At 38.3% G+C, this 26,840-nt stretch overlaps 1 protein-coding gene across 8 annotated transcripts in view; it reads left to right on the top strand.

The window, feature by feature from the left end:
- Positions 1-26,840, top strand: part of GRM7 (glutamate metabotropic receptor 7) — an 896,695-nt gene that overhangs the window by 266,723 nt on the left and 603,132 nt on the right. For 5 of the 8 annotated variants that reach the window (XR_014064798.1, XR_014064797.1, XR_014064795.1 and 2 more), the window contains exon 2: positions 12,778-12,994. Coding sequence is in view for 4 of the 8 variants with exons in the window: in XM_081528174.1 (XP_081384300.1) it covers positions 12,778-12,994 (217 nt within the window). In the remaining 4 variants the exon portion in view is untranslated. Of the gene's footprint in view, positions 1-12,777; positions 12,995-21,351; positions 21,433-26,840 lie in introns of all 8 variants that reach the window. The other 3 variants (XR_014064794.1, XM_081528173.1, XM_081528175.1) reach the window with 1 other exon arrangement.

Raw genomic sequence — 26,840 nt, 5'->3', positions numbered from 1 at the left:
TTGAGGCAGTATTAGGACCTAAATAAGCAAAGATAGGCAGTTATTTCAGACCTGTACCTAAGCTTCTATACAAATAAGAGAAGGCCACAGAGAAGTAAATGCATTAGTCTGTAAAGTGGTAAATAAATGTATTTACTGTAAGTGGTCTGTAAAGTGGCCTGGTAAATGTATCTGGTCTGATAAAGTTAATTACATATATATTTTGGAATAACTTGGATGTTTTCTGTGAGTGTGTCTCTGTCTGTCTGTCTATGCTTTAGGACACTTTGGAGGCTTTAAAATGCTACTTAGCTCAAACTTTACCGTCTCCTTTTCTATGGTACCGCTCCAAGTCATTCTCTTATCTAACCATTTTGTTTTCTTCATAGTCTGTATCTCCGTGTGTGTGTGTGTGTGTATAATATGTTTGTGTATGTTACAATCATGTGTATGTCTGAGTACTTTTATAGTTGCACATATATTTGCATGTATACACACGTGTGTGTATATATATATATGTACACATGTGTATATATATATATATGTATGTAAGGTACTTATATGCTTATGTATAGGTTGTCAGACATCTAAAACTGGTTTATCTCCTTAATTATTATGTCTATAGCTTCTAAACTTTACAGCTAAAAAAAATGGTCATATGCTTCTTCTGTAGTTTTGCATTATCTGATTTAAATAATAGGAATTATTTACTGTGCAAAAATCTTGTGAATTATCTTTCTTGTATTAACACATAGTCATCAAATTCTTGTTTATTTGGAATTTGAGCCATATGAAAGCTAAAATAGGCAGCATATAGTTTTCCTCTATTTTTGTGAGGGGAAAAAGTAAATAAGAAATGTTTGTCAAGTAAGCCTCTTTCAGGGAATCAAAGCATCAGCACAGATTTGACCTCACCTTTTGGAATGTCTACATCTGTAGTCTTATACAATGAGAGTCAGTGTGCCTGCAGCCTTGCCAGACCCTGACCCTGAAAGTGGTTTCAGAATTGTTAAGAGAAAATTGCATCATGTTCAGTAGCATTTCTCAGGGCACTTTATTATGCTTTTGCTTTTTCACAACTGGAATTCACATAAAGCCTAGCTCATAGTTTGCTAAAATAGTCAATTAACTATAATGCTTCATTTTCAACCATCCATAATAATCAAGGTATTTTTGTTGTTGTTGTTGTTTTTTACTATAATGTACTCAGGAAGGTGGCAATGGTTCTCAAACAGGAAATAAGTTTAGATTTAATTTCATTCTCTCCTGAAAAGCACTTTCTTCACTTTAAGAGTTTCCTGGCTGCATCCCTGTAAGGGCCTGAGCCTTTTGGTAGCGTTGACATTGTCTCTCTCTGAGACCAGATGACTGAGGTGGCTGTGAACACACTGAGCTTTGATAATTGGGGAAATTGGCAGGTAGAAGAGAAAACAGATGAGACAGAGAGGCCACAAGACAATAAAAAAGATCTCCTTTTATTTTCACTTTGTGACCATGTTGCTTTGACTGCGGTGATCCCTTTGCCCTGACAAACCTCATGCCCAGTGGTTCTCAACCACAGCGACTTTGAACTGCCTCCCTACTCCCTAACGCCACACACACACACATACACACACACACACACACAGATAGTTTGCATTGTCTGCAGTCATTTCTGATTATGAAAACTGCTAGATACACTACTGTCATCTGGGGACAGAGGTCAGGGATACTTCTAAATAGCTTACACTGCACATGATGGCCCTTCTTCCTCCCACACAAAGAATTATCTGACCCCAACATCAATAGTACCAAGGTCAAGAGATGTCACTCTGTAGAGATTTGACATTTATTTGTTGAAGAAACATCTTAAAATAGCTAGGACATGGAAGCAACCCAGATGTCCATCGGCAGATGAATGGATGAGGAAACTGGTACATAGAAACAATAGAATATTACTCAGCTATAAAAAGGAATGCATGTGAGTCAATTCTAATGAGGTGGATGAAAGTGGGCCTATTATACAGAGTGAAGTAAGTCAGAAGGGAAACACAAATACTGTATATTAACATATATATATATAGAATTTAGAAAGACAGTAACCATGTTCCTATATGCAAGGCAGCAAAAGAGACACAGATGTAACAAAACAGACTTTTGGACTCTGTGGGAGAAGGCAAAGGTGGGATGATTTCAGAGATTAGCATTAAACCATGTACATCACCATATATAAAATAGATGGCCAGTGCAAGTTTGGTGCATGAAGCAGGGCACCCAAAGTCAGTGCTCTGGGACAGCCTTGAGGGATGGGGTGGGGAGGGATGTGGGAGGGGGGTTCAGGATGGGGGAACACATGTGCACCCTCGGCTGATTCATGTTGATGTATGGCAAAAACCATCATAATATGTAAAGTAATTACCCTCCTGTTAAAATAATTAATTAAAAAAAAAAAGTCAGCCTTTCGGGTTTGAAACCAAACCTCTAGGGGTGAGAATCTGAACCTCAGAGCCTGGAAGATATCTATGATCATTTCTAAGTAAGTAAGTTTTAGTCCCTCAGTTGTGCCTGACTCTTTGCAGCCCCATGGACTGCAGCCCACCAGGCTTCTCTGTCCATGAGATTTTCCAGTCAAGGATACTGGAGTGGGTTGCCATTTCCTCCTCCAGGGGATCTTCCCAACCCAGGGATCGAACCCGATCCCTGCAGGCAGATTCTTTACCAACTGACCTACAAGGGAATGTATTAAGAAATGCTAAAAGAAGTATTTACATTGATTACTTTTTGTTTCTTAATGTATGATTGTGTATAGGAATACTGGACAGAAAGAAATATTTCATAGACATGTAAGATTAGTATGAACCCTGAAAGGTTGTAACAATTATTTCTGCCCTTTTTTTCTCTCTTTTTTGCTTCAAATATATGCTAGTGATTTCTGTGGTGCCATGTTGGGAGGGAAATTTTGGTTTGTTCATTGTCATTTTATGTTATGGAAATATGGGTGGAAGTGTTTCTGTAATCTACAGAAGGCCTCAGAAAGCCTGTTTACATGCTACGCGCACACACACACACACACACACACACACGCACGTGCAACCCCTCACACACTTGTAACCAGAGTGCCTATATAAATAGATAGCACCAGACAGAACAGCCCTGTATGTGGCTACGATATGTGCCTTTTTCATTTGGAAATATTCCATGTTTTCCCTGAGGTACATCTTGGGTTCGTATGATTAACTTCGTTTTATGGATAGAGAAATAATCCTGAAGAGTTTGTCTGATTTGATGGAAGGTACAGGTGTTTCTGTTTTGGCTGCTATAAACCACCCTAGAGTTACAGTTTTCTCTTGATCTTCTGTGTTTTAAAAGAAATGGGGAGAGGCAAGTTTTATCTCCAGTCTTGTTTCTAACATTTGCCACCTGTGAGATATGAAGGTTTTCCTCCTTTCCCCCAGCAAAATCATCTTCATTGTCATCACTAACCACAGGCTTATATTATTTTGTCTCAGACATTTCAGTAAGACTGCGTCTTTGGTCTGTTAATTCTGACCTTGCCTCAGTACTGCATCTCTCTTGTTCATTCACCTTGGTCTGAATCATATCATGTGATTCCCTCTGTCAACCATGTAGCGAAAGGAATCCCATGCTTTTGTTGGTCAGCTTTTGTTGCACAAAGCATTTGGACCCTTCTGTACCATCATCTCTATGTAAACTACAGGAACTCAGTGATGTGGAAGCAAAACAGTCACTATTTATGATAATCTGTGTTGTCTGTTATGTTGTTGTTTAGTCATAAGTCATGTCTGACTCTTTTGTGACCCTAACTGAAAGACCCGAACTGGACTGGACCTGGACTGTAGCCTGCCAGGCTCTTCTGTTCATGGGAATCTCTAGGCAAGAATACTGGATGGGTTGCCATTTTTTTCTCCAGGAGATCTTCCCAACCCAGGGATCAAACTCCCATCTCCTGCTTGGCCAGTGGATTCTTTACCACTGAGCCACCTAGGAAGCCCATGTCTATTATAGGGTGTTGCAGAATTCCATGGAATTCTATATGTAAAGTATTGCACATCCAAAAGCCTGGTAAACAGAGATATTTAATCAATCTATAATAAAAATAACATTATTTGAAATATGCGTTAGACATATTTGACTTGCAATCTATGCATAAAATTACTTGGTTCCAAGAAGATGGTTACTACCACTTAAAGAATATTGAAGGTATTTGGTGTCATGCAATTAAAGAAATAAAAGGCAAAGGAAAAAGAGCTGTAATATTTGATGATACTCTCTGTCATGAGTAATTTAAAGTTGAGTGAGATTCCAGACTTTAAATGCATTCAAAAGTATTAGTCATTCCTCAGTACTTTGAAATAAAGAAACACTATCAAAAATCAGAATTGAAACCCACCCATCCTAATGTGAGCAGAGGTGTTATCTAGGGAATATATATGTATAAATCGTGGAGAGTGATGCTTTGAAGAATGAACCTGAAAGGATTATGTGACCATTTTTTCCTTTTAGGGGGGATCTGTATCAATAAAGCTTAATAAGAACTAAGAGTAGAATTACTGCCAACTGTGAACTTAATAGTGCCCCACTGGGAGTTCATTAATATCTCAATAGGTACACTGAAGCATTATCTTAATTGCTCATGATACTTCCAAAAATTGCCTTTTACAAGTTTTGTGGAAACTGCCCTCTGGAACAAGTGTTAGTACATTTTGGATTGCCTTTCTTAACTGTGCAAATTCCCCAGGAACATGGAACCATAAACCTCATTTACCTCTCCAAAAGTAAGAAGTTCTCAGGTGACTGACTTTGTTATAAGCACTGCCCTTATAGCATAAACAAGAAGCTCAAAATGTATGAAGCAATTTTAGATCTTTGATTTCTTTCTATGTAAATGAAATGGTTCTTTCATTTTTACAAATACTTAGACATTTACGTTTTTGATGGCAATCAAGTTTGTGTCAGAATAGTGGCAGCAAAAATTTGGATTTTCAAAGTATTTATTGTAATCTGGTCCACATCTGGATTTGGGTTTCTGACAGATGTGGAGACTAAGATGATAACTGCAGGATTATATTTCCAAGCCCATGGGATCCCTTTGCCTTTAGAGTGATTATGGAAAAAAACTAAATTTAGAAGAAGTCTATCTTGTCAACACTTGGAAAGTCAAAGTGCTTTATATCAAGGTTGTCTTGAAGAGTTAGACTTAACTCTGGATACTGTGAGTTAGACTTAACTCTGGATACTGTGGTGTATGTTGCTTGGAGTTGTCCAGTCTCAGCCATAAGAGGGGAAAAAAAATAAAAACAGAATAAACAGTCCCTAAGTGACTTCCTAGGTCTCTTTATCTTTGAACCCCATCTGTGTCAGCGTGTCCCACCTTCCAGTGACAAAGAAGGGAATCCAAAGGGAAAATGTGCCAGGAGAAAGAAAGAGTAAGAACAGTGCTTGCTGCTGTGACTGTTGTTGCCCCTCAGAGCCACTCTCCCGCCCACCTTGCTTACAGGCAGGGACCACTCACAAGTGTTGTGGTTCCCAATGGCCATACCAACCCTGTGCATGAAGGACTCTGTTCCCTCTGAATTATTCCATTCATTCCTTTACTGGCTTTCTCTTTCAATCAGTAAATAATGATAAAGTTCATATTCTATACCCAGTGCAGTGTATCTAGTAGTGATAAAATGATGAACAAGGTCTTTACTCTCCACGGGGGCCAGTGCACTCCAGGAAAGATGTGAACAACAGACATAATTTTAATAAGTTGTGACACTTGTACCAAAGAAAACTAGTGCTCCAAAATAACCTGTCAGTCGACTCCTGCTTTCTAGGGCAAATATGGGAGAGATTAGGAGGGAGCCTTGAGCGCCTCTTAGTGACTGGTGTGTGCCACTGATTGGATAGAATTTAGATGATTCCTTCAGTTCAGTTCAGTTCAGTTGCTCAGTCGTGTCCGACTCTTTTTGATCCCATGGACTGCAGCACTCCAGGCCTCCCTGTCCATCACCAACTCCTGGAGCTTGCTCAAACTCATGTCCATCGAGGCAGTGATGCCATCCAACCATCTCATCCTCTGTCATCCACTTCTCCTCCTTTCTTCAGTCTTTCCCAGCATCAGGGTCATTTCCAATGAGTCACTTTTTCGAATCAGGTGGCCAGAGTATTGGAGCTTCAGTTTCAGCATCAGTCCTTCCAATGAATATTCAAGACTGGTCTCCTTTAGGATGGACTGATTGGATCTCCTTGCAGTCCAAGGGACTCTCAAGAGTCTTCTCCAACACCACAGTTCAAAAGCATCAATTCTTCTGTGCTCAGCTTTCTTTGTAGTCCAACTCTCACATCCATACATGACTACTGGAAAAAGCATAGCTTTGACTAGACAGACCTTTGTTGACAAAGTAACATCTCTGCTTTTTAATATGCTGTCTAGGTTGGTCATAGCTTTTCTTCCAAGGAACAGGCGTCTTTTAATTTCATGGCTGCAGTGATTTGGGGGCCCAAGAAAATAAAGTCTGTCACTGTTTCCATTGTTTCCCTATATATTTGCCATGAAGTGATGGGACCGGATGCCATGATCTTGGTTTTTTGAATGTTGAGTTTTAAGTCAACTTTTTCACTCTCCTCTGTCACTTTCATCAAGAGGCTCTTTAATTCCTCTTCACTTCTGCCATAAGATTGTTATCATCTGTGTATCGGAGGTTATTGATATTTCTCTTGGCAAACTTGATTCCAGCTTCAGTCTACCTAAATAATTCAGTCAACATAATCGCTTGTATTCAGTCAGTTCAGTTAAGTCTCTCAGTCGTGTCTGACTCTTTGCAACCCCATGGACTGCAGCACACCAGGCCTTCCTGTCCATGACCAACTCCTGGAGTCTACCCAAACTCATGTCCATCATCTCAGTGATGCCATATAACCATCTCATCCTCTGTTGTCCCCTTCTCCTACTGCCTTCAATCTTTCCCAGCATCAGGGTCTTTTTCAGTGAGTCAGTTCTTTGCATCAAGTGGCCAAAGTATTGGAGTTTCAGCTACAGCATCAGTCCTTCCAATGAATATTCAGGACTGATTTCCTTTAGGATGGACTGGTTGAATCTCCCTGCAGTCCAATCACTTGTATTGATGAGGTACAAATATTGATGAATTGAAAGCTTTTTATAGTGTGGAGAAGATGCAAGTTATCTACATATCCATTTTAAGTATCTTGAAAGTATTTTTCCCTTAACATGTTTCTCTTAGATTTATAGAAATTCTTGGTGTGTGTTAGTCACTCAGTCATATTCAACTTTTTGCAACCCCATGGACCGTAGCCTGCCAGGCTCCTCTGTCCATGGGGATTCTCCAGGGAAGAATATTGGAGTGGGTTGCCAGTATCTTCTCCATGGGATTTTCCCAACCCAAGGAACGAACCCCCGTCTCCTGCATTGCAGACAGATTCTCTACCATGTGAGCCATGAAGGAAGCTGTCATAGAAATCCTTAAATGTGTATAAATATTACAAAAGTTAAATAGAGTGAATTGGGCCTTTCTTCTCCTCCTAAAAGAATAATACACAAATTGGAGAAATTTTACATGTGATGACTTGAAGGATTATGGTTTTTATTTCTTTTACTGTTTGGTTTTCAGTGTTTAAAAAGGGTCAGGAAAGTTGACTTCTACATAGATTTTTGAATGATAGCTTTGAGGTGTGAGATGTTTTTAACCTGATTTGGCATTCATCATTAATAAAACCATTTTTGTGTAATGGACAAATTTTTATAAAAAGTAAAGAATAACAGTGAGATGAAAATGTAGTCCTATGATAAAGTTGAAAAGTGTTTTTGGTTTTTAAATTAGAGAAAGGAAAGCTCAAAGGGAGATGGAATTATTTTTATATAGCAGAAGTGTGATTATACTAAATTGTCTTCATCAAAAGATTAGTTCTGCATTTCTAAAGGAGACTTGCAACAGGGTAGAGTTTCTATAGCAGAAAAAGAAAGTATATCTTACCAAGGGGAGTGTGTCCATTAATCGCTAAAGATGACCAGTAAGAGTTTGGTCAGTTTCATCTACCAGTTATAATAAGCACTTCAAACATTACGTAGGCTTAAACGTTTGTTTGAAAACAGGTGATTACAGATACCGGATAACAGTTGATAAGTAACAGCTTGTTTTCTGGGTTACATACATTCTTACTGTTCTTCATCTCTTATTGCTGCCAGGAATTTCTTTATATGGCCATATTTTTATCTCAGAAATGAAATCTACTTATTCATTCCTTCCTTATTCTAGCATCATTATATGTATAATATACAAATCAGTATAACTGAATATAGGATGTGTGTGTCTGATTGTAAAGGAACCCTGTGAGTGTTAAGCCAGTAGGTGTTTCTTATTTGTAATGGAAGGGATAAACCACGGACAGCAACCATTTTCAAAGGGTAGTGAGGAAATAAATCTGCTACACTGGGATTTTCATTACTAAAATTTGGGGTGCAGTTTAGAAAATGCATTTGCGTTGGAGGCATTTCACAGCTGCAGTGTTTTACAGCAGCTACATAAATGCAAATTTAAGTAGAGGGTGGATGTATCTTTATTAGCCCTCCTTCAAAGGTAGAAAGGGATTTTGGCAAGGAAGGCATCTGTGCAACCACACAAAGATTTTGCATTTCCCCAAGTTGAAATTGATGGAATTGTACTGCCATGCTTGGCTTCTTCCTCTTTTTATTTCTTGTAAGAAAGCTATTTTTCTTGCTCCTGACCTCCTTCCCTTTAATTTTTGCCCAAAGCCTTTATTCAGTTGATATTTTCTTTCACTTAAATTTTGTAACCCCTGAATGAAACATAGGATACTCAATCTATTCACATATCTCTATAAACTTTAATAAGACACTTAAAAATAAAATGTTTGAACAACAGTTTAAGAGTGACCTGTGAGATAATTTTCAGTGGCTCTATAGTAAGTACTGTGCACAAAACTTGACTTACACTCCAGTAATATACTACTCTTTCTTCTTTTATGCTTATTATTAAAAAGTTTTAGCAATAATTTAGCTACATATGATAGTTAAGAGTTCAGAAGTTTGCATTGGATTATGTTAAGTTTGAATATGGCTCGATCTTACAACTTTGTGACCTGAAGCAAGCTTATATTCTACTTTTAAGGCTCAATTTCCTCTTGCATAAAATGATTTAATAATTGTATGATGTGAAGTGAAAGTATTAGTCACTCAGTTGTATTGGGCTCTTTGCAACACCATAGGCTGTCCCCTCTGTCCTAAAGGATTCTCCAGGCAAGAATACTAGAGTGGATAGCCATTTCCTTCTGCAAGGGATCTTCCTGACCCAGGGATCAAACCCAGATCTCTTGCATTGCAGGCAGATTCTTTACCATCTGAGCCACCAGAGAAGCCCTATTGTAGTATAAAAAGTATAATGAAGAATGTTTACTGATGGTTAGATAAGGGGATGCATATAGAACTTTCAGTGATAACCAACAAAGACCTACTGTATAGCACAGGGAGGTATACTCAATATTTTGTGTTAATCTATAAGGAAAAAGAGTCTGAAAAGGAATATATTTATGTGTGTATATCCCATGGACTGGAGCCTGCCAGAATCCTCTGTCCATGGATTTCTCCAGGCAAGAATAATGGAGTGGGTTGCTGCTACCTTCTCCAGGCCATCTTCCTGACCCAGGAATTGAACCATGGGCTCCTGCATTGGAGGCAGATTCTTTACTGTCTGAGCTACCAGGGAAACCCTGTATATGCACACATAGGGGTGTGTGTGTGTATCTGAATTACTGTGCTGTAAAGAATCCACCTGCAATGCGAGAGACCTGGGTTCGATCCCTGGGTTGGGAAGATTCCCTGGCCAGGGAAAGGCTACCCACTCCAGTATTCTGGCCCAGAGAATTCCATGGATTGTATAGTCCATGGGATTGCAAAGAGTAGGACATGACTGAGCAACTTTCACTTCACATATATGAAACTAACATGATATTGTAAATAAGCTATATTTCAACAAAAATAAATGAATAAAACAAAACCCCTCCCTAAACTTTTAGAATATTCTTGCTACATGATGAAGAGTTAAATAAATAGTAAATATTATTTCTAAAGCAATAATACTAGAAATATGTAAACATTTTTAGGACAGTAAGTGAAATGTTTTTGCTGGTGTGTCACAGAGAAATTGGGAAGTCAAATGTAGAGAATGGGTAACTATATTAAGAAAACACATGATTTTTTCTATTTTGATTGTTGATACCCCATGTATTAAGTGCCCACACTGTTCCAGGCATCACACTAAGCAATGCCCATTTGTTATTCCAATGCAATCTGATACTAATTAATAATGTAACCAACTCAATGACGTGAAATACTCACCCAGTAAACACAAGTGAACAGAAGCATCAGGCTTCTAATCCATATATTCTAAGTACAAAATCCCATTTTTTTCCACTGCCCTTCATTCCCCTTGTAATTGAGAAATTACTCCGATGAAGACCATCAGGAGGCTTGGAGACTTGCTCAAAACTGGCTTTGAATTTTGAGTCAGAAATGGAGAGCCTGCCCCTAGTGGTCATAGGTCAGAACTGCATCAGGGACAGGCTGCATGGGAAATGGAGGGTCATGTATTCCCAGGTGGCTCAGTGTGTTGACTCTTTGTTTCCTCATGAATCGCAGCACGCCAGGCCTCCCTGTCCATCACCAACTCCCTGAGTCCACCCAAACTCATGTCCGTTGAGTCAGTGAGTGATGCCATCCAACCATCTCATCCTCTGTCGTCCCCTTCTCCTCCCACCTCCAGTGTTTCCCAGCATCAGGATCTTTTCCAATGAGTCAGTCCTTTGCATCAGGTGGCCAAAGTATTGGAGTTTCAGCTTCAACATCAGTCCTTCCAATGAACGCTCAGGACTGATCTCCTTTAGGATGGACCAGTTGGATCCCCTTGTAGTCCAAGGGACTCTCAAGAGTCTTCTCCAACACCACAGTTCAAAAGCATCAATTCTTCTGTGCTCAGCTTTCTTTATAGTCCAACTCTCACATCCATACATGACTACTAGAAAAACCATAGCCTTGACTAGATGGACCTTTGTTGGGAAAGTAATGTCTCTGCTTTTTAATATGCTGTCTAGGTTGGTCATAACTTTCCTTCCAAGGAGCAAGCGTCCTTCTAATTTCATGGCTGCAATCACCATCCCAGGTGGCTCAGTGGTAAAAAATCCACCTGCCTATGCAGGAGACACAGGTTTAATCCCTGAGTAGGGCAGATCCCCTGGAGTAGGAGATGGCACCCCATTCCAGTATTCTTGCCTGGAAAATCCCACGGAAAGAGGAGCCTGAAGGGCTACAGTCCATAGGGTCACAAAGAGTCAGACATGACTTAGTGACTGAGCAGGCATGCAATACTGTTAGGACCACAAGACCTGACTCTAATGCTCACCTAGAGAGTTTGGTGGAGAAATTCGCTTTATAAAAGTGGTAACCAGCTTTAAACAATGGCAAATGGGTAAGCTTTAAGCCAAATGCCCTCAAAAGAGTAAAATAGGTTAGTACTGGGTAGAGTTTTTAGGGCTCAAAGAATTAACCTGAGTATAGCTTTGACATCTTTGGGGCAAAGCGTTGGCTGTTGGTCTTTATCTGAGCAAAGATCAAAACTGGTTTTTAGATATATGAAATAACCTTGCACTACAGCAGGGATAAATCCTGGGAGAGTTACAACTAGAGTTTTGTAGAAGTTGGTCATTCTTACAGGTAGGTAAATTGTACCTATCATGGTCCACTGCATGCTATTAAGAGAAAGAACTGCAGTGTATTGCATTGTAAAGACAACTAGCCTGGAGATCCTGGAGTTAGACCCTAAGCTATGTTCCTCATCTGTGGCTGCTTCAGGTCTTTCCCTAGTATATTTGTGATCCCAGGTAAACATTTTTTTTTTTTCTAGGCTTCTTACTATATGCATAATTGGCTTTAACTAAGATCAGTATATCAGGACTACTCAGGTGTTTTAATCTCACATGATCCTGGGACATAAATACTTTGCCAGCCAAGAGGGCTATTCTGTTCATTAGACGGCACTCTTGGAACTAGGGTCTTGGTGTAGGATGACACACATAGACACAAGTTCTAGAACTCTTGAGACATTTGGTTAATCACATGTGAAGCTGAGGGTCAGATAATTCTGCGAAGGGAAAAAATGGGAATCAGAGATCACTGTTGCTCAATCAAGACTGTCAGCCTCTCTCAGCATCCAAATGGAAGCTAAGAAAATTTTGAGAAAGGCCTTCCAAAGTGCATAAGCCATTGACGTGATGGTGGGGCAGGGAACCCTCTTGCCTTCGTCTTAGGGTGTTAGTGATCTACTTCATTATGTTCTTTGAAAAATAAATAATGCATGCAGCTTGCTTAGATATTTCCTCACAGGTGATCAGCACTCAGTCAATAAATCGACCTTTATATACCAGTTAGGCTATCCTGTCTTTTGTTTGTATTAGTGTATAGTAACTAAAGCATGATTCATAATGTTAGAATAGTTATATATTTTTTTCTCCTAACACCATGGTGTAAATAATTCCCATTCCATTCCCATTCCTTCCTCCAAGAGGAGAAAAAGAAAAGATCACAACACAAAAATAGATGCATTTGGTTGCATTTAAATGGTTTATACTTTCATGCGGTATTTGGCAAACACACATCCTCTTTGGAGCTCAAGACCTGTATGTTAAGTAAATTGTCATGACTTAGCAGCAGCAGCAGCATGAGTACAAATGAATCTCTCCCATCTTGATGGTATGCCCTCATGCAGTGCTTTCTTGTCTTTTCAGATCCCGCAGATCAGTTATGCATCAACGGCACCCGAGTTAAGTGATGACCGGCGCTATGACTTCTTCTCTCGTGTGGTCCCTCCCGACTCCTTTCAAGCCCAGGCCATGGTAGACATTGTAAAGGCCCTGGGTTGGAATTACGTGTCTACTCTCGCATCGGAAGGAAGTTACGGAGAGAAAGGTGTGGAATCCTTCACCCAGATATCCAAAGAGGCAGGTAGGATGAGATCACAGTGATCAAGGTGACCCTCTTTAAGTGTCTGTGACTTTAGGCTTGTTTCAATCATTAGTGAACACTATTGACAATAACCCTATTCCTACTTTCACATTCCCCATTATCTGTGAAGTGGGTCTACAAGAGTCCTCATTTGGAGCACATTGTGATTTGGAAGATAATATTTTCAAAGTTGTGGAACTGAAATCCCTTAAAAGTGGAAGAAGTAGAGAGAAAATAATAGGTACTAAAACTGCTACCTGACTTCTGTGCAATAGCTGGTAGTGTGGATTACATTATCTCTAAGGAAAATAAGGAAATGTGGCTAAATATGCCTCTTCATGGCTCCTTCCGCTTTGCTCCTCTCCAAAATGAAGAGAATGGTTTAAATTATGAAAACCCAACTACAGTCACACTGTGCTTTGAAGGTGAGTAATGGTGAGGGCTCTGAATGACTTGGCCAAAACAAATTAAGTGAATTATCCAGGCAGTAGAATGTACTTAGATATCCTTTGAAACTGTAGATTCTTTTGAGACAGTTCTATTAGATAGCATTTGGAGAAAGTTCTTTTATGTTTGCTTATTAAACTCAAAATGGAAGGTAATGGGTTCAAATGTTTGACAGATTTTGTAAAAATGAGACATAATCTTCAAACTTAAGAATCGTGACAATGCATATTCTGGCTTCCCTGTATGGAAATGTTGAATCTAGTAAATATAGATTTTTTTGAAAAATTTCATACTTCGATATTCCTAAAAAGTTTTTAGGCTAAAGTCTGGTCCTTGGTTTTGGTGGTAAGGATATTATCCAAACTGTCATTGATCAGAATAGTTAACTAACTGTAAGGCCAACGAACAGCGATAGAAACAGAGGTTCTTCTCATGAGGATCGATCCTGAAGACATGGCTTGGAGCGTTTGACTTGCAGTCTGTGGATGTCCTCAGACATGTGATGCTCCAGCATATGGATGGTGTGTCTGTACATGGCTGGTGGAAGGAGGGAGCCATGGCTTCTTGATGAATCTTGTGCTTCTTACTCAGTGCCTTATCGTTATGTCTAATTTGAAAATGTCACTGGAGGGCTGGGCTATTCTTGTACTCTTCCTTCTGGCTGAAATACCGTCACTCTTAGCACCTTTGACGGCAGAGCTCCTAATGATTTGCAGGATTCATCCTTAATGCCATTTCTAGGTTCATACAAACATGTATACAAAACCTTCTGGATTCTGTCAGCTTGGTCTTGTGTTTCTAGTGACCTCTCCCACACTAGTTATCACTGGTTAGCATAATTTGTTGTTGCTGTCATTTTCTATCTTGCCCCATAGACTCTAAAAGAGAATGTGTCTTTCTGAGTCACTGCTGTACTCCCAGATACTCTGTTTCTAAGGGAAACATTTCTGGAGTGATTCAGTGAGAAACTTTCTGATTAAGAAATAAGTCTTAACTCTGGCCTTGTGTCTTCCATGCTGTGATTTATAAGACTCATTAACAGCTGAATTCATGAATCTTTAGGGAACAGCCTAACCACTTTTGATAACTATGCATTTATTTCTTTCCTTGTTTCTTTGACTTCTGCTTTAACAAAAATAATGTTAGAGGCTGACTTAAAGACCTAGCTAAAATACGGGCATAATAACCAATAGGTAGGATAAAATGAAGAGAAAATATGGATAGAATAGTAAGATAAAGCTCAGAATAAAGTTCAGATACCATCTGGTTCTACAGAATTGCCACAAGTGAATCTCAAATTTAATACTGAACTTTGTACTGGACAAAGCAAAGGGCATTACCCACTTTGTTACAAAATGTGCAGGGTTCAAAAGGCCAAAATCATGTTGATTGTTTAGTAAAGGACAGGATCAAGACAAACGTTGGCCTTTATAAAAGTCTGTGTCCTATAGACAGGTCAGTGCTGAGTTTCCTATGCTTGTTTATTCCTGGTGTCACTTGGTGAAAACTTTACATATACAAAGTCTGCTGTATAGGACTCTTCAAAAAGGAAAAGACCTTGTAGTATGATCTGAACTCCTCAGCTTATAATTTTAGCTAATCATGCATTGAAATGACCCAACTCAAAATAAAATTATTGGCAGCCATTTGGGATAAAACCCTTCAATCTGGAAGCCTTTGAATTTGGGTATGAGGGTAACTAAAAAGCCAGCTGCAGAAATGCCAAAAAACACTATGAGTTCAGGTAATGTCTTGCAGTAAGTTCTTCTTCATTATGGTAGTTGACATGCATTTATATTAAATTTCATTGGAACCATACCATATGTACAATGAATTTAAGAAAATTTGTTTGTGTGCTTAACAGACCCCCCAGCATTCAATACCCTCCTCTCTCCCCAAGAAAGGAGGAAATAAGAGGAGGAAACTTACAATTGAAGTGGTGTTTGATAAGTCTGCTCACTCAGTATGTGTATTTCTTAGGAAAAAACTTGAGATGGGAAGCATGATTCCATCATTAATTAGGTGGGTGTCACTTCTGCGGGCTGCTCATATTGTGAGCATGTTGCCAGCCCAAAGGTGATTCCAGTGTATAAAGGTAAATATTCATTTTCCACGACTTATAAGAAGACTCTAGCTACCTTCTCTGACATTCAGAGGAACAACAATATATTCTAATTTGGAGTAAAAGAAAAAGAATTATAAAAATTTGCCCTATTGAAATTTCAGGAAAGTATACATTCTTAGGAAATTTTAGATAACTTTCAAGGGTAATTTTCAGTGTTTACTTTTTTTCTTTGCTAGTTCTAGAACTTGATCCTCTAGAAAGACATAAGTCAAGGTGCACTTAAGGAGAGGTAGTGTGACATATAGATAAGCTAGTGCAAAGGTATCAGAAAGACCTGGATTTGGATAATGGTTTCCATCACTTGTATACTGAGTAATGTTTGACACATAATTGAACTTTCCAAATCTCAGATTCCTTTTATAGAGATGCTCCTTTGTTAGACTCTGATAGAACAAATCAAGACAATAATGTCAGAAAAGAAAGCTGTCCTTCAACAAGGGGCCATCTAATTTGTCTGGGACATGAAAGTTTATATACAGTTTCTCTAAGGTGCCGGAGAAGACCTTAATAATTCTCCTCTCATGTATAGTCATGGATATTTAAATATGCATCGATGCTGCTCCTCGTTGAACTTTCAGAGAGGACTATAACATGATTTTCTCAGATGATGAGATTTTTGTAAAACAGTTATATTTGCATAAATTGCCCTGTTTATTTGAATGGCTGCACATGCAATATCAACAAAAGCAATTTATTGCTTAATATCACACAGAATGAGAGCCTATTCACTCCCAGTGTGCTTTAAAATTCAGGTCAGCATAATAAAATAAGTAGCATAAATTAGACATAAAGAGTTCTTTTCTAAGTGAAGGTCAAAAGAAGTGCTTATGATCGTGTAAAGCAGTAATATAGTCCAGAGCTTCTGAACCAAATTTGGGTCAAGGGTTATGAGAGTAAGGACATCACATGTAACTATTCTAGTTTGTCACAATTTTCAGGAGAATCTCATGACCACTGCTTCACAATGTGACACAGATAGTCATGCTTCATTACTGCCATGGTGTCATGAGACATACCAACTTTTCAAAGCCAGAAAGAATACTTGAACTATCCTTTGGCATTTCATGCTAATCACTTAATCACTAATTTCAATTGGTCTTATACTTATTGGGTAAACTCTAGACTTCTTAATTTAGTACTTTCTCTTGACCGAGAATAGTTTTACCTAGAATAACTAGATGAAGATTTAACTGCCTATTCGTAACTATTATTCAGCCTTCAGTTTTTTTTTTTTTTAACCTCAGGAGCAGGTTGGATTTACTCACTGTAGGATTTGGTTCTCATTAGAGGATCCTTTGCTCCGCCCTCCCTCACAGATGCAATGCTTTCTTTCATTGGCTGTGTTGTCGATCTTTCCCACCTGACTGTAACCTCCATGAGGTCAAGGGCTTTGCCTTGGAACCCTATCATCTAGGCTAATTTTTGGCATATAGAAATCATTCAGTAAATATTTGCTAAGGAAAGAGAAAAGGACAAACAGTTGTATTTTCCATTTGCCTTTATTGGGGGTAAAATGGCATGCAGAGGAAACGCTTATGATATATAATTTTTAGAATATATAAATATTTGATTTGTGAGTCATAAAAATTATATCCTAGATCTGTTTGCTTAGATTTGTCACAGTTAACCCCCACCCTAAATCTACTCCATTCTTCCCTGTTACCATCCCCACACACAACTTACAGCAGTATGATGCAACAGGGCTATACTTCACAGTATTCCCATCGATATTTCTACGCTAACTTTGAGGATTTTCCAATTTTGTTTTGCCTCTGTCTATATCATGGTGAATATGGAAAACTCTGAGACATTTTAATGTCTGCTTGGAGTGTTTCCTTAGTGAACTGTTCAGTGATCCCAGTTTAAATTACAGATGTTGAATAAGGACTTAATTTCAAAATGCAAAATCACAAGCACTCTCATGCTGCTGCTGCTGCTGCTGCTAAGTCACTTCAGTCGTGTCCAACTCTATGTGACCCCATAGACGGCAGCCCACCAGGCTCCACCTTCCCTGGGATTCTCCAGGCAAGAACACTGGAGTGGGTTGCCATTTCCTTCTCCAGTGCATGAAAGGGAAAAGTGAAAGTGAAGTCGCTCAGTCGTGTCCGACTCTTCGCGACCCCATGGACTGTAGCCTACCAGGCTCCTCCGTCCACGGGATTTTCCAGGCACGAGTACTGGAGTGGGGTGCCATTGCCTTCTCCGAAGCACTCTCATAGTATCATTTATTTTCAATTGTGATTAAAATGAAACTAAGTTCCTCAAGAAGAAGCTTTATTGTTTTAATTTTTGGACCTTCAGTGGTTAACACAGTACTTCAGATTTTAACCCACACCCAATTTGTTAGCACATCTTGAGTGTATCCCTTATCCCCAACTATCATTACAGTTACTTTAGTTCTGAGCCCCACTTTATTCTTAATGGTTCATAGCTTCAGTTATCCTTGCCTCCAGGTCAGCTCCTCCAATATAGGATCTGTTTAACTAAGATGATCATCTTTTCAGAAAACAAATACAGAAATTCTGTTATCTGTCCCTGGCTTCCCTTACTCCATAGGATTCAGCAAAAGATGTCTAGCCTGGCGTATAGGTTATTTCTGACCTGTTACCTGATGTAGTCACCAGTCTTACTCCATACTGTGCCTGTCATCCTTGATTCCTACTTCAAGCCCCCATATATACATTTCTTGTCCTACCACAGTCAGCCTTCTGTGGGTGTCAGGTTATTCTGTGCCTTTGCTAATCCTTTGCCTGGACTATGAGCTAACTCTTTTACCAAAACATAACACCTTGAAAAAAGTTACCCCTGGCATAGTCACCCTCCATGGTCCTGTTTTGGATCATAGTGTGTACATGTGTCTTTTTTTTAACAGCACAGCACTGTAAAGTCCCTCTCCATGAATCAAGTCATGGGATTGACCAGTTGCCAAGTCACGATGAGAGAATGAGAGTGCATATCACGGTAAAGGCCAGCGATTCATGTCCCAGCCTCCCTTGAAGCTAGGACGCAGCCATGTCACCCAGCCTTGGCTAATCAGACATACCCAGGCATTCTCGCCATAGGCAGATCAGGAGCTAGAGGCACGAAGGAGGGACAGTGGAATTGCATTTTATTGACAGCAGCAGCAGCAGTATCCAGGATCCAGGGGTAGAGGTGGTGTCTATCATGAAATGGCAGTGGTAGCATAATCTCCTACTTCCCGTTTCCAAGAGGAGCAGCAGCAGGGCCCCAGCGAACGTGGCCCTGTGGTATTTTTTTTTCTTTTAACCTTTGATTCTAACAGCCTAGTCATCCTTTGTTTCATCTTTTGACTTTGGTTCCTTGGTCTCCCCAGTGATTCTGTAGATGATCTAGAATAATTTCAATCAATATTTTACTACTTAGTCTAGAAAGACTTTACTTATGTTATTTGGCTTCCACCTTCATAAATATAATTGAGTGTTGCTTCTGAGAGTTCTGTCATACTTTGTGCGTAAGTATCATGGGATTTGTTGCATGGCATTGTAATCAGTATAATCTATCTAATCCTCTCCCATTTGAATGTGAGTTTATTTTTATTTTTTCTTAGCATGAAGATTTGACTTTTATACATCACCAAATGATTGTCACAATAAGTTTACTGAGCACCCATCATCTCATATAGATTCAGAATTGAATATAGAAAAAAATTGTGATGAGAACTCTTAGAATTTAATCCCTTATCAAGTCTCATATTTAACGTATACCAGAGTTAACTGTGTTTCTCATGTTGTATATTACAACTCTGATACTTATTTATCTTATAATTGGAAGTTTGTACCTTTTGACCACCTTCATCCAGTTCTCCTCGTTCTATCCCTTACCTCTGGTAACTAGAAATTTGACCTGTGTTTCTATGAGTTTGTTTTTGAAGTGTAGTTTACCTACAGCACTGTATTAGTTCCTATCACATGACATGCTGATTTAGTATTTCTATACATTTCAAAATGGTCACCATGATAAGTCTAGTTACATATAGCATGTCACCATACAAAGATATTATATAGTTATTGACTGTCTTCCCCACACTGTACATTTCATATCTATGACTCATTGATTTTAGAACGTAAGTTTACTGAAGGTAGGAATTATGTTGTGTTTGACTTTTGGTACTCTGTATATAGGATAATGTGCAACAGAGATTAGGCTCAGTATATGTACACTGAATTTAAAAATAATCTATAACAGTATAAGAGTATACTATTATGAGAGTGTAAGAGTGTAGTAAAGTAGTATAATAGTATATAATAGTATATTTCCAAGGTTGTAGTTGGAAATTTTTTCCAATTTCAGCTTTCAAAGTTATCATTAATATACTATAATAAACTTATGAGAAGAGAAAAATAGGGTAAAGCATCTGGTGGCATGTCTTACACTCATACAGTGCATGTCTGAATACTTTCTTTGGGTAACGTGCGCTATGAGGCAATAGGAGTTAGCAGATAAGACTGCCCTAAGGCTGCCTTAAATGGGGTAGTGAGTGACATTTTAGGAAGAGGTAGTCATGTAAAAAACCCCAAGAGAAAATTGTTTAATGGCATTTAACATTTTAAATGTTTCAAATGAAACAGAATCACTTTGAAGGAATTTTGACTCAGATTTCTAAATGGAGAGTGCTGTTTCACTCAACATAAAAAGTACTGCAGAAAATGCTTTGGCTTTGGGGTTAAGAACTTGTGCTTTCAGCCCTAACTGTTTTGGTAACTGACTGAGAGCCAGCATCTTACTGCTTTGGTTTGCAAAGTCATCACCTATTTATTGTGAAAAGTAGCCTCTCTTGGTTCAGAGAATTCTAGGATCCTAATCCACCTTGATTGAAAAAGATAGGTTTGCTCTGGGCAATAGTCTATTGGTGATGTGGGACAAATGTGGATGATAACAGAGTGTTTTTGCTGCATGTAGAAATACAGTGAAAAAGTATATCTCCGTAAGTCCTCCTCATTTCTTCCACCTACCTTCATTGCAGCTGAGGAACTTGGAGGAATGTGACAAGATCTGAATACAAAATGAACCCCTCCTTTATTTGTTGACTTAAGTGTGGTTACCATATGTGGCATGTGCTGGGGAGAAAAGGGACATGGGATTCTGGCATCAAAGTTAAAGATGTAGTGAAAAGGCACACAGGTCATCTTTTAATATAGGAATGGAGACTCAAATACAGAAAATTCTTTTGAATAATAGAATTGTTTGGTCAGTTGAGTAGAGGAAAAGAGAATCATGCTTCTGTAATAGTTATCATTATACCACTGAACTTCAGAGGCAGAACATCTGACTTGCTGTCCCTGTTGAGTGACGCTGAATTTAACGTTCAAGTGAACTTTTCTTTTGCCAGTCTTTACAAAAATGCTCATTGGAAGAGACTCCCAGTTTTGAATCCCATAGGTTTTGATAAATGTCAGCAAAAGAGAGAAAATATTGGAAGAATATTAGTTAGCTAATAGAATTGGAAGGAACTATATAAAACTTAAGTGCTTATGGGGAATGTCTATGTTTTGCTTGTGTGAAAGTAGGACATTTTGATTTTGAGTCCCACTAAGACTATGTAGCAACGCACTCATATTCTTGCGTGAAGAATTCCATGGACAGAGGAGCCTGGCAAGCTAGAGTCCATGGGGTCGCAAAGAGTCAGACACATCTGAGCAACTAACACACACACAAGACTATACACAGCAAGGAAAAGTTATTTCCATAGTAATTTTAGTGCTCTAACTGAAACTTGGGGTGGTCGGAGTCTAAACAATGCTGTCTTTTTGGTTGCCTTTGCCAGAGTGTTCCTCTACATTGGAAAAGGCAAGCACAGGCACCCATGTGGAAAAATGGCAATGCTTCTCAAAACAGAGGCAAGGAGGTAGGTACTGGAATTAGTCAAATGGATAGTTCTGAATAATAGATGGATACTCCAGCCCAAGAAATATTAAATTGATGAATGGTTCTTTGGAAAATATCTATCTGCTGGAGCTCAATCTTCCTAAATTATTTTGTGTTTTGAACAGCTTGATGCCTATAAATGTAGCTTCTTTGGGACCTGCACAGAGAGATCTGTTTACCTCTTATTTGGCAAATAGACCCCTGCTGTTAAATCTTTCAAGAGATTATAGGAAATTCTACAAAGCCCCTTATCAGTTGCATTAGTGCTCCCCAAGCAAACTGAAGACAGCTAGATGATCAATATCTCAGCAGTAGTAGTAGCCATCCTAAAGAGGTTCTATACTGACTGACTGAGGTCCCGGGCCACTTATAGCTCCAAATATGCCTATTCCCAGTTCTTCACATTTCTTGTTACTCATAAATAGCAAGCACTTAAAACATATTGCCAACAATCATTAGATGATATTATTCCATTGAATGCATTAATATGTTAGAGTCAGCATTAATTATCAAGCAGGCTCCTTTCTAGGTTGATATTACTGGGATGTTATCACAGTGTACAAGCCATAGTACTAGGATGATCCTTTGAAAAACTAGTACACAGATCAAAGCATAGGATTTCTATAAAGGGGGGAATATTAAAAGTGAAGCCATCATAGTAATGATAAAGGTCTCAAGAAAAATTCAAGGTATTTATTAAAAGGACTTAAAAATAATTGTTGCCTACTAAACATGTCAACATGTTAAAAAAAAAAAAAGGTCAATTTTCCTAGAGTGTTGGTGATCTTTTGGATTTAAATATGAAAGTTTAAAAAATCAACAACAGAGTGACATACCTGGTATATTTTTTAATGAAGATAAATTCCCTTGGTTTTAATTCTGTTGAGGTTGTCAGAATTAAAACTATAGAACTTTTGGTGTATGGTGACTAATTATATAGAAATATGTTATTTCCAATGTCTTAATCCTAGAGGCTGCAGAAATCATAGATTCGTCTCGTCTAATTTTTTTTTTTTTGGCAGAAAGTACATGATACTTAGCTCTATAAAAGGATCACACATGTTATTTTCTAAAAACCTGATATATGGTGTTGCACTTAGTACTAATTCTGCTGCACACCTTTGATTTACTGATGTAACTGTGTTATCACACATGTTATTTTCTAAAAACCTGATATATGGTGTTGCACTTAGTACTAATTCTGCTGCACACCTTTGATTTACTGATGTAAACTGTGTTATCAGTCTGTTCTTATGGGTGCTTTGTTCAACAGTTACGGGTAATTAAGATAGGAAGTAGAAATTAGGATGGCTTACAGTAGATTCACAGATGGCATCCTGCGTTAGGGGTTACATCATTTATCTCTTGGGATTCCACTCTATTTTCCCCCAGCTTTGTTGAAATATAATTGACATTTAATGTTGTTCAAGCTTAAGGTGGACAACCTGATGATTCGACACTTACTATTTCAAAATGATTACCACAGTAGGGCTAGTCAGCATTTGTCACCTCACACAATAACCATTTCTTTTTGTGCTGAAAATATCAGTCTTACTCTCTCAGCAGCTTTCAAGTGTATAATACAGTATTATTGACTATAATCATCTTGCTGTACTTTAGATTCCTAAAACTTCTTTATATAATAACCAAAAGTTTGTACCATTTGACAGACATGTCCTGATTACTTCCTCCCTATCCCCTGGAAACTACATTCTACTTTCTGTTTCTTTGGCTTCAGCCTTTTAAGCTTCCCCATACAAGAGATATCATAGAGTAATCGTATTTCTCTAACTTACTTCATTTATCATAATGCTTCCAAGTTCCATCCATGATTGTTGCAAATGTCAGGATTTCCTTCTTTCTCATGATAGAGCAATAGTCCATTGTCTGTATGTATGTGTATGTACCACGTTTTCCTTATTCATTCATCCCTATGTGGACATTGAGGTTGTTTCTTTATCTTAGCTCTTGTGAGTAGTGCGCAGTAAACATGAGAGTACAGATATCTCTTTGGGATCCTGATTTTAATTGCTTTGAACATATACCCAGAAATGTAATTGCTGGATCATGTAGTAGTTCTATTTTTAATTTCTTGGGGAGCATCCATACTATTTCCCGTAGTGGTTGTACCAGTTATATTCCCACCAGCAGTGCACAGAAGTTCCTTTTATTTACCACATTCCTGTCAACCCTTGTTATCTCTTACTCTTTATGACAATAACTAATCTAACAGATGTGAGATGCTATCTCATTGTGGTTTTAATTTTCATTTCCCTGATGATTAGTGATGTTGAACATCGTTTCATGTACCTATAGGCTATTTGTTTATCTTTTTTGTAAAAATGCAAATTCAGCTCTTCCATCCATGTTTTAATCAGACTGTTTTTTTTTTCTTGGTTTGTATGTTTGTTATTGAGTTACATGACTTTCACATATATTTTGGATTTTAACTCTAATAATGACTTCAACTTTCGTAGGTTGCCATTTCGTTTTGTTGATTATAACTTTTGAATAGGTAATTTAATCAATTTACATTAATAGTAATTATTGCTATGTAAAGACTACTAATTTCATTTTATTGAGTGTTTTCTGGATGTTTTATAGTTCCCTCATTCCTTTTTCCCTCACTGCCTTCCTGATTTGCTGATTTTCCATAGTAGCTTTGATTCTTCAATTTATCTTTTGTCTGTCTACGGTAGGTTTTTGTTTTGTGGCTACCACGAGGTTTATATAAAGCATCTTATAAATATAGCAGTCTTTTTAGGCTGATAACAACACAACTTTAATTGCATATAAAACTCTACCTTTTACTTCCTCACTCTTTTATATTTTTGATGACATAATTTACCTATTTTATATCATGTATTTATTAACCTATTATTACAGCAATAGTATTTAATTTTTTTAAATTTTGACCTTTATACTAGACTTAGACATTTAAACACCACCACGTTACAGTATTAAGTGTCCTAAATTTGACTGTATACTTGAATTTAATTACTTACCTTTACCTAGTATGTTGTATATTTTTATACATTTTAATATTAGCTTCTTTTAATTTTAGGTTTGAGAACTCCTTTCAGCATTTCTTGTAAGGCAGGTCTGGTGGTTATGTAGTCCCTCAGATTTTGGTTGCATAGGAAAGGTTTCATCGCTTCTTCATTTCTGAGGGATTATTTTGCTGGATAGAACATTCTTGGTTTGCTTTTTTTTCCTCTCTCATCTCTTTGAACCTGTCCTCTTAATCTCTTCTGCTGAAAAATACGACAATAATCTTCTGGGGGTTCCCTTGTAAGTTACACACTTTATTCTCTCTAATATTCTTTCCTTGTTGAAATTCTTTGATTTTGACAGTTTTATTATAATGTGTCTTGGAGATCTCTTCGAGTTGAATTGTTTGGCAATCTATGAACTTCACAAACATGGATATCCAAATCTCTTTCCAGATTTGGGAGGTTCTGAGTCATTATTTTTAAAATAAGCTTTTTACCCTCTTCTCCATTTTTTATCTTCTGACACTCCAGTGATTCATATATTGCTTGTTTTGATGGTATCTGATAGATCGATCACATAGGCTTTCCTCATTCTTTATTCTGTTTATTCCTCACTCTTTATTCTTTATTCAATTATAAACTGAATAATTTCAAAGTCCTTGTCTTGTAGTCTATAGATTCTTATTTCTGGTTGATTTATTCTGTTATTGATATTTTCAGGTGCATTTTTTATTTTATTCATTGCATTATTTAGCTTTAGATTTTATTTGGTTCTTTCTTATGCTTTCTCTTTATTAGGCTTTTCATTTTGTTTCTGTGGATTGTTTTGTTTGTTTGTTTCATCAAGCTGTGTTTTCCTGTAGCTCGCTGATCTTCATCAAAACAGCTATTGTGGATTCTTTAGTGGATGAGTTGTAGATCTCTATGTCTTTGAGACTGGTTATTGGAAGATTATTGTGACCCTTTAATAGTGTCATATTTCCTTTATTTTATACATTTCTTGAAGTCTTACAGTGCTGTATTTGCATTTGTTGTAGCAGTAACTTCTCTAGTCATTGGTGACTGACTTCAGGAAAGAAATACGTTCCATCAGTCCTGATAGGAAGTCTGAACCTTTTTGGTCCCTCTGTGGATATGCCTGCTCCATGCTTCTTGCTCCCTCTTGTGGCAGAATTCTTAAGCTTATATGTCTTTTCTCCTCCTTCAACAGAGGTTGCTGGGTCCTGGCAACCTCCCTTTTGCTTTCCTAAGGGTGGAGTTGAAGCTCAAGTTTGTGGTCTCTCCTTGGTCACAGATTTTTATGAGTTTTGTATGCAAGTTCACTAGATAATCTGCCAAAGATCACACTTGCTAGCTATCATCAGGAGCACAGATAGAGAGCCATTCTCTGTTTGGGGGTTTGTGGGATGAGGTACAAGAAGCACTAGGGGGTGCCCATGAGCCAATGAAGGGCATCTGTAGGCAAGCCGTTTCCAGCGATTCATGGGTAGACTTCTTGATGGTGTCTGTGATGCACTGAGCAGGACTTGTTTCCCTTTAATGCCTTCTAAGAGTCCGATGTACCTCTTTCCCAGGGTGTTTTTATCCTCCCAGTCTTGAAACTCAGTCCTTGGGATAGAGTGAGATAGCAGTGGGCCTCTTTAGAAATGTCCCACACAGTGAGCTGGGGGCTCACTCCTATGCCCTCCCTTCCGCTCTGGGAGAAACCATGGGCCGAGAAGCTTTCCTCTGGCTCTGAGTGGTACCTCCATGAAGGACAGCTGATGTGAGTAAAGTAGAACTGTTTCTTTTACCTTCTCCAGTGCATCTCAACATACTTTGTCACTCCACCAGTATGTGGGAACTTCTCCACTGAAAACCTGAACTTCCAGCAAGGGCTCAGTTGTCTGTGGCAGCTTGTCTAAGACAGTGTTCTCCAGGGGCTCAAGGGCCAGGGCCAAGGGGAGCTGTATTCAGTTAATGGGCCACTGTAGGGTTCATGTCCAAGGTCTGTACCCTTATTACTCATTGCATGAGTGGTCCCTGAGTCCCTTGATGTATTGTGCTGGATCCCACTGACAAAGACGCTTTTGTCTGTGGATAGATGACAAACTGTTTTTACTGAGGGAGGGATATGATGTGGGATGTCTTACTTAGCCATGTTGCTAACATCACTCCTCCTATCTTTTTAAAGAATTGAATATGAGTTTTACTTGGGTATCCTAAGTCTAAACTGAAAGGAAAAGCTAGAACAAGCATATTTTGTAATAGAAATATGTATGTTAACCCAAGTGACTGCTTTTTTGAAGAAATTTTACTGGATCAACTTTCACATGTTTCACCATTATTCTGTATGCTTTGCTAAATCAGTATAGATCACTCAACCAAGTTGTAGTACTCTATCCCAAACATCTTA

Source organism: Giraffa tippelskirchi, chromosome 9 (genome assembly GCF_054371585.1).
Source record: "Giraffa tippelskirchi isolate mGirTip1 chromosome 9, T2T-mGirTip1v1.2.pri, whole genome shotgun sequence".
Lineage (NCBI taxonomy): Eukaryota > Metazoa > Chordata > Mammalia > Artiodactyla > Giraffidae > Giraffa > Giraffa tippelskirchi.
Note: the sequence above shows the minus strand (reverse complement) of the source record. Positions and strands in the feature narration are given on the sequence as shown.